Source organism: Cervus canadensis, chromosome 3 (genome assembly GCF_019320065.1).
Source record: "Cervus canadensis isolate Bull #8, Minnesota chromosome 3, ASM1932006v1, whole genome shotgun sequence".
NCBI classification, from domain to species: Eukaryota; Metazoa; Chordata; class Mammalia; order Artiodactyla; family Cervidae; genus Cervus; species Cervus canadensis.
The window spans coordinates 14,329,975-14,342,683 of record NC_057388.1 but is presented as its reverse complement, the minus strand read 5'-3'; the positions used below and the strand labels follow the sequence as shown (position 1 = coordinate 14,342,683).

General features: G+C 40.2%; 1 protein-coding gene across 3 annotated transcripts in view; it reads left to right on the top strand.

Moving 5' to 3' along the window:
- Positions 1-12,709, top strand: part of COL28A1 (collagen type XXVIII alpha 1 chain) — a 182,114-nt gene that overhangs the window by 11,297 nt on the left and 158,108 nt on the right. For 2 of the 3 annotated variants that reach the window (XM_043462670.1, XM_043462669.1), the window contains exons 5-8: positions 1,442-1,498; positions 3,227-3,280; positions 5,298-5,339; positions 9,714-9,740. In XM_043462670.1, coding sequence (XP_043318605.1) covers positions 1,442-1,498; positions 3,227-3,280; positions 5,298-5,339; positions 9,714-9,740 — 180 coding nt within the window. The remainder of the gene's footprint in view (positions 1-1,441; positions 1,499-3,226; positions 3,281-5,297; positions 5,340-9,713; positions 9,741-12,709) is intronic. The other variant, XM_043462671.1, reaches the window with a different exon arrangement.

Genomic DNA, 12,709 nt, shown 5'->3' with positions numbered 1-12,709 from the left:
TTTGAGGCAGCCACTTGATTTCTTTTATGCTGCCATATCCACTGCAGGTTGGAAATTTTAGAAAAAGTAGGAAGTATTTAAACGATTTTAGAGAGCGGTTTTAGAAATCAGCGACAATGCAGATGATACAGGTTTTGCTTACTTTGATACGGCTTCCTTCATCCCAGCTGTGTCTCAAGTCTTGAGCTGGCCAGGATGAAGTAGTGTTCCTGGCTAATGGACAGGGCTCAGAGTCACCCTGCTGCCTGATGACTGACAGCTCATCTCCTCCCTGATGGTGGCCACCAGACCAACTGGCGAAGGAAGCTGGCCAATACTGGTTGGACAGCACTCAGCACAATGGATGGCCATCAGCTTGCTGAGGACTGCAGTACTGGACGTATGTTTCTGGGCCGAGGGTTTAGAACATCTGAACTTAGTTTGAGAAATTGCTTCTTTAACATGAGGACACTTATGAGCAGTATCACATAAAATACTTAGGAGCCAGCCAAAGCGTGTAGAGAACCATGCTTTGCTGAATCATACATGGTCAGATACATCACTATTTTACATGCCATTTAGAGAGATTTTAAAAAAGCTCTCTCCCAATTAAAATATGATACAGTGCCTTCTTATGAATCACAATTTTTCATTTTATACTTAAGGCAAGAGTCCTTTTACATGTACTTAGATATAGATTTTTAAATCCTGTATCACTTTTGTGCATACTTAAAAGAGCAAATATAAGCAAACTAAATTGGTTATTTCTACCACTTCTTTGCACTCAAAGTCGAAATCTTCTGAATCACTTTCTGTCTCAGAGTCACTGCTGCCCTGGCTTTTGCACACAATACCGGCCCCTGTGCCACAAAAACTATAGATGACACAGCATTTCCTCAGGTGCTCTGGTTGTGTCTTTGGAGTTTTCTTCCATCTCATTCTGGAAGAGCTGAAGGGCATGTGCAGAAAACACCAGCTTCATCCTGGTCGAGCCTGACTCATAGAATACTTCTGATTTCAAAGATGTGAAAATAAGGGAAAAGATGCATCTCAGAATTGATAAAATATGGTTTAAATCAAAATATTTCCTTTATTGAGTAAAGCAGTATTTGATCTTTGTATATTATTGAGCCTGGATGTGTTACATAGAAGAAAAACAGCAGAAACTCCAAAAGTCCACTGAAAATGTTTGTTTTCTCATCTTAACTGATGAGTAGATGTTATATTAATACACATTAATGGGAGGTCTATTTTATTTAACCATGCCAACATTTAATACTTTATTAGCTGGCTCTTCCTAGCTCAGAGTTTTCTTAGAAGAATGTAATAGGGAGAGCCAAAGCTCCATAAATTTTCAAGGTAAAGTTTCTTCAAGGGAGTGCGCCATTTAGTTATGTGTTGAATGATATTTAATATGCTCTATTTCACTGTGTGTTAACGTTGTGTTTCATTGTTGATTTAGTGTGAACGCAAGATTTGTGAATGTGAGAAGGGGGATCCCGGCGATCCAGGGTCTCCTGTGAGTATATTTCTGCTTTGAACTTAGGGTCAGCTCAGGAAGTCCTAGCCATGATACTCTATGCTGAAAACACTGGGCTACTTTGTGCTGTTGAAAAGCAAATTGCAGCAAAAACGGAAATATTGTGTCTTTCTTTTATTCCTAAAGGGATACACTCTGTCCTAAGAAATGAGCTTGGGATTTTACTGACCTGAACTGAGGGCAGTTTGCCTTAAAATCAGATGTTCTTCCCACAGAGGATATCTCAGCATCTCTTCTGATGTGACAATTGGAGCCAGAATTTCTCAGTACTGAAGTGAAAATATAGAGAAAGGGTTCATATAGGTCCTCCGTGAGCTAGGCAAAGCTTGATCCCACTTCCAACTACAAACAAGTGACTGCTCCAGAAGTTAACTGTGTCTTCACACTTAACCAAGTGCAACCCCAAAAACGCCTAGTGGGGAGGAAGCTTGTTAGGGAGCTCTGGATATTAGTGAATTGTGTGAAATGGAAGACACCACTTGGCAACTGGAGATAAATGGCAGGATTTGCTAACATGGTTCAGTACTTGAAAAGATAATCCCCAAAGACGTGCGTGCTTCCCTTATATTCTGCCCTAATACCTGGTAGGTGCCATATCTAATCTGGGAAGGTGTTGGAAATGACATCACAATGACTGGAGATGTTAGACATTTCTCTAACACACGCTTTTAGACACCTCCATGATGCTCCTTCAATTTTTCATTTTCTTCTGTGATTTCAGACCTTAGAGGTCAAGAGCCCAGAGGAGACACTTCATGAAAATGCATGAATAATGTTTTTGAACTGATGCTTGCATTTGGGGGCAAGGAGGGAAATGCATACAGTGAATTTCTTAGACTCGGACACATTTTCTTCTGAGTCTTGGGTCCAAAACCTACACGTTTTCAAATCATTCTACCAATCAAGGCATCAGAAAGACAGAATGTTTGTCTTTTTAATTTTTTTTTTTTCAAAATACACACTAGATACATCACATGAAAATGTGGCAGTCAGTAAAACCTGATTTTGGTCAAAGCAGAGGTTTAACTTCTCCTTCCTATGCAGCCTTAGTTTATACTTGTTAGAGCAAGAAATGAGCAGGAAAGGTTTGCTTGGGATATTCAATAATGTTTTAGAATAAACAGTCAGAAAACTTACAATTGCTAAGCTAATCTGACCATTTCAGTCACTCAATATTGTTGGAAGAGATTACTACACCATGTTTTTATAGGGATAGCCATATGTGTACATGTGTGCATAGCCACTCAGCCGTGTCCTACTCTTTAGAATGCTCAGTTCCTATAGAACCTGTAGCCTGTCAGTCCACAGCCATAGAACTATGTCATTTAGCATTTATTGAGTGTTCCCAAAACCAGCTCACAGAAGAGTGAGATTTTTGGTGATTTGAGAATAGGAAAATAAAATGACTGTCTGGAAAAAAACTGAAGACCTCTCTTATCCTATCTTTTGAAACTCTCCCTTGGATATCAGGAAAAGAGAGACATTATCTTTTTTTGAGCAAATCTAGGGAATCTGCCTATCCGCGACTGTGCCATCTTCCCAGTGTGTAGTAAGGGTAAGCAGAGTTGAATCTCTGCTTGGTAGGCAAAGTTTTGTTTTTATAATCTTCTCTCATTTTATGGGATGAAGCTGATAAGAAATTACTGTAAGGTGTAGGAAACTAATAGAAGGTCTGTTCCATGTAATCTTTTTCCCCTTTGCCTTCAGGGTACACATGGAAACCCAGGTATCAAAGGTGAGCGAGGACCAAAAGGAAATCCGGTAAATGACTAAACAGCTTTTCTTTAAACCAATGTATCTCCTTCTAGTTCTACTTAAGGAACAAAAATTAATAAAACAAAGCATTGTACTTTATGCCAATGCCAAAAAAAAAAAAAAAAAAATCTGATGATTCTTGTGAAGAATACAGGCTGTTTGCTTCCTGCATTATCTGTCTGGCTTGTATAAGCTTGTATTTACAAATTCAGAGAAGCATATGGCCATTTCAGTCAATAAATTCAGGAAACCTAGGGAGGTGAATAAAGAGAAACTCATTCTTAAATAATGGTGGCCTAAACTGACTACTACAATGTTTCATGAATCACTAATACACGTTCCAAAACACATTGCTGTTGGCACTTGAGTTTTAAGAATTAAAACTCCTTTACGAATTCCTTAATTCTTTTCTTTGTGTGCCATCCAAAAAAAAATCTTTGATTTAAAAAATTATATCGTTGTTGGGATGGTCTTTCAAGAGAACAGACGGAATCATAGGAGAGAGATTAGCAAATGTAACCATGTGAAAATTTAAAGAAAAATTGTATTTAATGAAAAACAATAAAGAGGAAGACATGTATGGAAATATTTATGTCAAACACCATGGACATTGAGATAATTGCTATAATGCATCCGTCTGATGTCCTAAGTCACTTCAGGTGTGTCTGACTCTTTGTGACCCTATGAACTGTAGCCCACCAGGTTGCTCTGTCCATGGGATTCTCCAGGCAAGAATAGGGAGTGGGTTGTCATTTCCTTCTCCAGGGGATCTTCCTGATGCAGGAATCAAACCCGTGTCTCTTAGTCACCTGCACTGGCAGGAGGATTCTTTACAACAAGTACCACCTGGGAAGCCCTGCTATAATGCATAATGATTTTACAAAATAGGTGAGAAATGAATAATTAAATGGTCAAAAGACACAAACTGTTTTCAAGAGAGGAAATAAATCCAGTGAATAAAGAAATAGAAAAATGTCTAATTTCACTGGATAATGGATGAAATTTAAAGACTGACAATGAGGTGCCCTTTAATACTAATTGTTCACATTTTAGAAACTTTGGACTCCAAGGCTCTTGGGTTGTTTTGGAATGGGGGGTGGAGGGAAGTTCACATAGTTCATATCTAGTTCACATTGTTTTTTTCTATATTTTAAATTTTAAAAAGTTTCTTAAAGCAACTAACAGCAATATTAAAACAGTAATAACTAGCAATATGGTGCTGAAACTACTTTCTTCTTCATTGCAAGGGTAATTTGGCACAAACACAAACATTTTGGGAAGCAGCTAGGCACTACATAAGAAGCATTCAAATATTCAAAATTTTAATCCCAGTAACTCCATTTCTGAGACTAGGTTTAGGGAGTTAATGAAAAATATGATAAGTTAGATGCATGAAAGCATTTTTGCCAGTTGCCTGCTTGCCAAAGAGAGGGAACGTAAAATATTCTTGGGTGGCTTTACAACACATACACACTCACACCCCTACACTCACCCACTTTCTACGGATCTGAATTAATGCCATCACGTCTTCTTTTTGTTTTGTTAAATACCTGTTGTAAGTCTTTGTGACCATTTCATTTATTTGGCTTGTAATCGTGTGCCACATAATATATTTTCCTAAGTCTTGCTGAAATCAAGCAATCACTCTTAAGGACATTTTGGAAAACATTCCAAAGCCCCTTGGAGAAAAGCCAGAGTGGCTGGCTCCGAGAGGGTACAATGGTCTATTTGAGAACAACGGCCCTGTTGTTAAACTAGCATGCGAGTCTCAGCTTGCGCTGTGAAAACATACCTGGATTCTGCACCCCATACATCTGGCTTCACTTCAAAGGGCAAAGGCTATCTGAGCTGCTGTCTTCTTCCTGAGACTGCATGGTGAGAAGGTCAGTCAGTGGTCAAGGTCAAAGATACTTTCCCCATTGGGTTGACCTATTAATCTGGGAATTCTGAAGAGTGCATTTCATTGAGCAATCACTTGCTCCGCAGGGCTGTGGAATTTTGACTGAATTTCTTCTTGTCACAGGGTGATGCTCAAAAAGGGGAACCTGGAGAAAGAGGCCCAGGGGTATGTACACGACTGAAATGCCTTCCTAAGAAAGTAATTCCAGGATGCTAAGATTTGGTAATGGATCATTTTGACCCCTGCAGTGCAAAAATGATTTATGTCTACATGTGCTCTGGATGGCTCAGACAGGCAGTCAGATAGATTGTGATCTCAGAAGCTGCTATGTGAGGAGAAAATACTCTGTCCAAAAGGAGTGAGGATGAGACAGAGTGCTTCACCACATGACACCCCTTGATGCTCAATTTGAGATTTGTGAAAAGCTCAAATGAGAAAAATATTTTGCTTTGCTTCTTGTGCTTTTTATAAAAAATAAAAAGATTAAAGATCCGGGGAGCCTAAGAATTACATCATCTCAACTATGGTTTTGTAAATCTAGTTCTACAGGTAAAAGAAGAGATCATTCTGGTTGACTTATCATCCCTAAAATTAGATGATGTCAGAGACTGTACAGCTGAGAAATAATTACATTTCTTCTTTTGCATTTTCCTGGAGGACTGCAGTGGTGCAGCAGATAGCAGAGAGGTACACAGGAACTTAAGAGAAGCTGTTACGTTTCTCTCTCAGCTTGTCCCCTTGGATGAAAAAGCCCAGGACTCAGACCTGGAGGTTTGAAAAATGCTTCTCTTGGCGTTTGTAATCAACGTCACGAGAAATCTGATAGAAAGCTTGATAATCTCAATGGAAATTCCTTCAGAAATTTGTTACTCATTCAGGAAAGACTTTTTAGGTATGTTCTATGTATAAAGCATACTGTTAGTGAAAATAAAATTAAGACAAAGTACTTATTTTCAGGAAAATCCATTATCTTGAGGAGAGGTAAAACAGCTGTAATATGAAGCAGAATGTCAAAACATTATAAAAAATTTCATGCATCAAATATTATGTCTAAAGGGCATTCAGAGAAGACTGGAGCTATCAGGGTAGGTTCTATGGGATGAGCCCTCACAAGTGAAGCGTGAAGGACCAGGTCAGATAAAGACAGACTGGAAGGTGGACGGGCAGGCATTCCAGCTGGAGAGTGCTGTGAGCAGCAGCCAGGGGGAGGGCAATGAGTGAGGGATGGTGAAACGGGGCCCTGGGAGCAGTACTGGCAGACACAGCCCAGGGGTCAGAGTGGGTGGTCCTGATGCCTGGAAGGCTGGGCTTTGCTGGGTGATGGACTCCCCTTGCGATTTTAGATGAGCCACATGGCCCCAGAGCTGTGGTTTTAGATTAATTTGGCCTGGCTCTAAAAGCAAAAGTGAAGTGGGGATAAGCAGAGAGTGTACTTTGAAGAGGTTTGTTGCTACAGGCTGCATGAGAAGTAACAGGGATGTTAATTAGCTAGAGCTGCTCTGGCCCATGTGAGTCACTGGCCATGTGTACTTAATCGGCAGTCAAGACAGGCAAGCCAGAGGGGAGGTGTGCTGGCGGAATGAACTACACACCGAATTTTGATGACTTAGTATCAGAAAAAAAGAGAAAATATCTCACTGATAATTTTTTAATATTGATCATGTGTTAACATGACAGTATTCTGACCTGTTAGGAGACATAAAACATATTATTAAAAATTAATTTCACCCGTTAGTTCTTGCATTTTTTAAGTGGCTATGAAGGAATTGAAAATGCCATATGTGGCTCACGTTATATGGGACAGAACTGAGCTACAGTGATAACAAAACAGAAAGGAGGGGAACACTGTGAGATCCACGAAGGTGCAGAAATGTGGGGATGTGGTGACTAACTCTACCTCAGTCGTTCAACAAGATTTACTTAGCACGTGCTATGTGCTGGGCCCTATACTGGGTGCTGGGGAAATGGAGGTGAGCAAGGTAGAAAGATCATGTTTCATGAAGTGTTCACACAGCAGGAGGCAATCAATAGGCGAATCAGTGAATAAAAATTCCAGTCAGGGAGAAGGTTCAGTTCCGTCCCTTAGTCCTGTCTGACTCTTTGCGACCCCATGGACTACAGCATGCCAGGCCTCCCTGTCCATCACCAACTCCCAGAGCTTGCTCAAACTCACGTCCATCGCGTTGCTGATGAAAATACAGAACAAGGTCACGTGGGTTCCTAGGCAGAAAGAGCAGTAGGTGCAAAGGCACTGGGGTGGAAGAAGCTTGGTGGGCCCAGGAAATGGGAAGGGAGCCAGAGCCTGAGGAAGAATGGGGTAGGAGATGCAGCTGTGAGGTAGGCAGGGGCGAGATCACACGGGCCTCGATTTGTAACTCAGGGCTCTGGGACCTACCTGAAGGTCCAGAGTAGAGGGAAGAAAAGGACCTATGTTTCCTTTCATTCTATTCTATTCTTAGTTCCACATATTTTTTTCAAACCCAATTTCTTACCCTTTGGCTCGAAGCTAAAAGAGAGACTATACACTGAAACTCACTGTAGCAGTGATGACCTATAACAGTCCTTTCAAAATTGTTATACTGACTTTTCTTTGTTTGTTTGTTTTCTTATTTTTTAATTAATGAATTAATTAATTTTACTTTACAACATTGTATTGGTTTTGCCATACATTGACTTGAGTCCGCCATGAGTGTACATGTATTCCCCATCCTGAACCCCCCCTCCCACCTCCCTCCTATCCCATCCCTCTGGGTATTGACTTTTAAACTATGAACTCTCACAGCTGAGGATGTTCCATGGGGACTTCTGCGCTTCCATTGCATGAGGCATGGGTTCAATCCCTGGCCAAGAAAAGTTCCCATGGTGTGGCCAAAAAAAACAAAAACAAATTGATTATACACAAAGGTGTAATTACCAAAAAATAAGAAGCTCTGGATGAATCTAAATGCCCTGGAAGCTGCTGGAGAATTTTAATTGGTTGGATTAAAAGAATGGAAGGGGCAAGGAGAGAGAAAAGATGATTATAAACTTTTGATTTCTGTATGATTTGAAATATGATGGTCCCGTTAATAGAAATGGGAAAGTCAGAAGCAAATTTTGCAGAGACCAATGAGCACAGTGTAGGCTGTCTTAAATTTGAGTATTTTAAAACTAGTAAGTGAAACCAGAGATTTCAGGGAAAAAACTAAAAAGAAAACAAACAAAAAACCAAGAAAATAAAACAGGAAAAAATTATACTATAAAAAATGATATTCCTTTATTCTTGTAAACTGTGTTGTTTCCTTCCTAAATATAATCTTACCTCTCTGAACATAAAATAATGACAGGATTTTAAATATGATGGTGGGTTAGAAGGGATGCAGATCACCCAAGAGTCCTGAGATGGGAAGTCCAGTCTTTTTTTAGTGCTGCAAACATGAATTGTTTTTTATAAAGAACACCAGTTTAACTATGGCCTTTAAGTTTAAGCACTATACTAAACCTTAAACCATTTATGTGAATAAGCGTTTCCGACATGGATTACATTGTACCGTAACATTTCATTTTTTTTTTTTTACTAGTTTTACTCTTCAATTTCTCAGTGACTGCACATTTGGAGAGAAGTGCTATTTGTTTCCTAAAGTTTTCCTTTTTATCTTTGGTAAAAAAAGTCCTACAGAACAAAATTTTGTACTCTGACTCACATGTAACTACACTCACATCTTGTTTATTCCACTGGTTTCTCCAGCTCACTTAAAAATATATCTTACAATTCTATTTTTATACTTGGAAACTATAGTTGTGTGAAAAAGACACTTGATCCAATTAAAGACTTGGTGTTGCTTAAAGCTGGTAATTTCCCAATCAGGTTAAAATTCAGTATCGTGTTACTTAAAGGACTGCAGGCAGTGACCCAACAGAGAAGGTTGTGCCGGGTTCCCAAGAGTGACACACAAGAGCTGCTGAATCGCTGGCCCCTTATTTAGTGTGGGATAAAATATAGTAACTTAAAGGTCACTGTCTCACCAGGGTTGACAAAGGAACCGTTCATTTCCTTGATGTTCTATATTCGAGACCGAATTTGAAAGGAGGGCCTGAATGGATATAAATATTTACGGGCATTTTAAAGGTCATTATCTCAGCTCGTTTTCAAAGCCAATTTCTCTAACAGTCTCCATAGAACATTCTCAGTTGTGAGAGTTCGTAGTTTAAAAGTCAATATAACAATTTTGAAAGGACCGTTATAGGTCATCACTGCTACAGTGAGTTTCAGTGTATAGTCCTTCCTTTAGCTTCGGGCCAAAGGGTAAGAAATTGGGTTTGAAAGAAATATGTGGAACTAAGAATAGGATATAATAAAAGGAAACATAGGTTCTTTTCTCCCCTCTACTATATGCACATTCCCTAAGAGCAAAGACAAGTAAACGAGCTTATCTTTACGTGGTCTTACTTTCCAAGACTATACAAATGTGCTTTGTTATACTTTATAAATGAAAAACATCAGATACTTCCTCCAACTATGCCTTCTAATATCATATTCTACTTTTCTTTTTTAATTAGGGAATCCCTGGGTACAAGGGTGAGAAGGTAAGTTGGTAACAACAAATAGAATTTCATAAAGAAAAACAGAAACATAACTGTATTTATATATTCGTGTGTGTGTGTTTGTCACTTAGTCGTGTCCGACTCTTTGTGATCCCGTCAACTGTAGCCCACCAGGCTCCTCTGTCCATGGGATTCTCCAGGCAAGAATACTGGAGTGGGTTGCCATTTCCTTCTCCAGGGGATCTTCCTGACCCAGGGATTGAACCCTGGTCTCCCGTATTGCAGGCAGATGCTTTACTGTCTATGCTACTAGGGAAGCCAATTTATATACTTAATAAAAGTTATTTTCCCTTATTTTTGGAAGTCTGGATCCTCAAATTGCTAAGTACATTTTTAACTCTGTTAACATAAACTAATAATAGAACTTAAGATATTGGTATATGCTATAAAGAATGGAAGGTAGCCCAAGATTCCTGAGATCAGAATCCAGTCTCTCTTAGCCCTGCAAATATGAATTGTCTTCAATAGAGAATCCTGACTTTTACAGCCATGCATCACAAGTATCCAGCCCAAAAGTTTCTATATACAAAAGGATACAGCAATACTACAATTAGGCTAGTGCCTTGGCACTTAGCTTCCTATGAAATGCAGACATAAGGCCCTCTACTGGGGGAAAGAGGGTGGATCATCCTGCTTAAGCCGTAAAGAACTACTTATTTCATTTAGTCAGTCATCTAGGTAGAACTTGCAGGAGGAGTGAATTTGACAAACAAAAGTTATGAGTTGTTAGATTATTTTATGATTATTTGAAAATTACAAATTATGACATCAAACTGATTCAAAAGAAATGAATGTGTTAGACTGGGGCTCAGGAATCTTTGAGTGTTCAGTTGTTCATTCTTAAGTTTATGCTGCTATTATTATATGCTCTCTATGGTCAGATAAGCTATTCAAAATCAGAACTTGTCGTTATCATTCATTCTGTCCTAAAACCCTCAGACTTGGGCAAGTGAAAGTGTTAATCACTTAGTGGTGTCTGACTCTCTATGACCCCATGACTATAGCCCACCAGGCTTCTTTGTCCAAGGAATTCTCCAGGCAAGGATACTAGAGTGGGTAGCCAGGGGATCTTCCGTAGCCAGGGGATCTTGCCAATCCAGGGATTGAACCTGGGTGTCCCACATTGCAGGCAGATTCTTTACCATCTGAGTCACCAGGGAAGTCCCAAGGCCTGCATTAGAGGGTCCTGTTCTGGGTCCCCTCCAACCTCCACACTCATGATGGAACCAGGAGTCTGCAGGGTGAGAGGCCCATGCCCCCTTCTCCCGGATCATACCTTGGATATCTAACACCCCTAGAAGACCCTGCAAAATGGCCTGAGCCTGCTTCAAAGGCTCACACAAACCTCTTTTCCATGTCCATTGTCTTCCTAGCCCTGAGGGAAATCAAATGGAAGCTTTGTTGGGGCAGGAGGGGCCCATAGAGGGGGCTTTGTTATGCTGCTTGGGGCACCTTCACAGACACACGCTGATAGCTTCTTTTGCTGTGGAAGGAGCTGGAGATGGGAAGTGAAGTGGGAGCTGGGCTGTAGGTGGTGGGCATAGGTCTCCCACGTGGACCTCTGAGGAATTCCAAAAGTCCTTTAACTTTTTACTCCTTTTGTAGGTTCATTTGTCAAGAAAGGAAGTCAGAACAGTACCAGCTTATTAGCTTGACTTGTAACTCTCAGCTACTTAGATATATGGTATGTGGGCCTCTGCTTCCACTCTCGCCCCAGGACCCTTATAAACATTAGAGTTAAACCTACATACAAGCAAATAAATATATTCCCAAACTGGAAATGTTAGGCCTTAAAGGGGAAGAGTGTAAGAAATGCCATGATTCTGTACTTTGCCAAAGGAACATGGACAACTCAGTATCTTAGAACGTCTGTTTTTTTCCTTTGTATAGAACTGACCAATGCAGGCCTCCCTAATTTACCAGGCTTTCTTGGTGGTTCAGTGGTAAAAAAAAAATCCACCTGCCAATGCAGGGGATGTGGGTTCAATTCCTGGGTCAGGAAGATCCCCTGGAGAAGGACATGGCAACCCATTCCTCTATTATTGCCTGGGAAATCCCATGGACAGAGGAGTCTGGTGGGCTACAGTCCATGGGGTCTCAAAAAAGTCAGGGATGGCTTATGACTAAACAAACAATTTACAGGGTGATTGGAAAGTCAAACAGAATAATGTATGTGAAAATGTACTGTAAATTATTAGCTGGCCTATAAATAAATGATTCTATTATAAAGAGACAGGAAACAAATCAAAGTATGGGAAAGTTAAGAAAGTTTCATGATTGTAAATAATTGTGCTAAATGGGCTTCCCTGGTGGCTCAGATGGTAAAGAACCTGTCTGCCAATGAAGGAGGTGCAAGAAATTTGGATTGGATACCTGGGTCGGGAAGATCCCCTGGAATAGGAACTGGCAACCCACTCCAGTATTCTCGCCTGGAGAATCCCATGGAGAGAGGAACCTGGCGGGTTACAGTTCATGGGGTCAGAAAGTCAGACATGACTGAGCGGGTAACACTAACTAAATTGTCCTAAATATATGGAGCTGAAGAAAATTCTCCATGGTGCCATCTTCATTTATACAATATGTTAATTATCAACACCAGGAAACTCTCTATTTTTTTGGAAAAGATTCACTTAAACTTCTGGAGAATAATAAGTTCACTGGAGGGGCCCTTGTTTGGAAGACACAAGATGTCAGAGCGAAAGGACCCTGAACTATCCACATTCAAGCCAGAATCTCACCGGAGAAGGAGCATTAGAACTTGGAGGCTGGGAACAGAGCTAATCTGTTCAGAGTTTTCTGAAGTGCTTGCTCTCAGGAACTTTGTAACTGTGACCATTCCTCAGGGATTACTGAGCCCACCAAAGAAGAAAATGCCTTTGCAGAGGCAAGTAACATGAATACAGCATTTTCATTGAAGGGAATCTGCCCCCAAACCAATGCTGCCTCTAAGG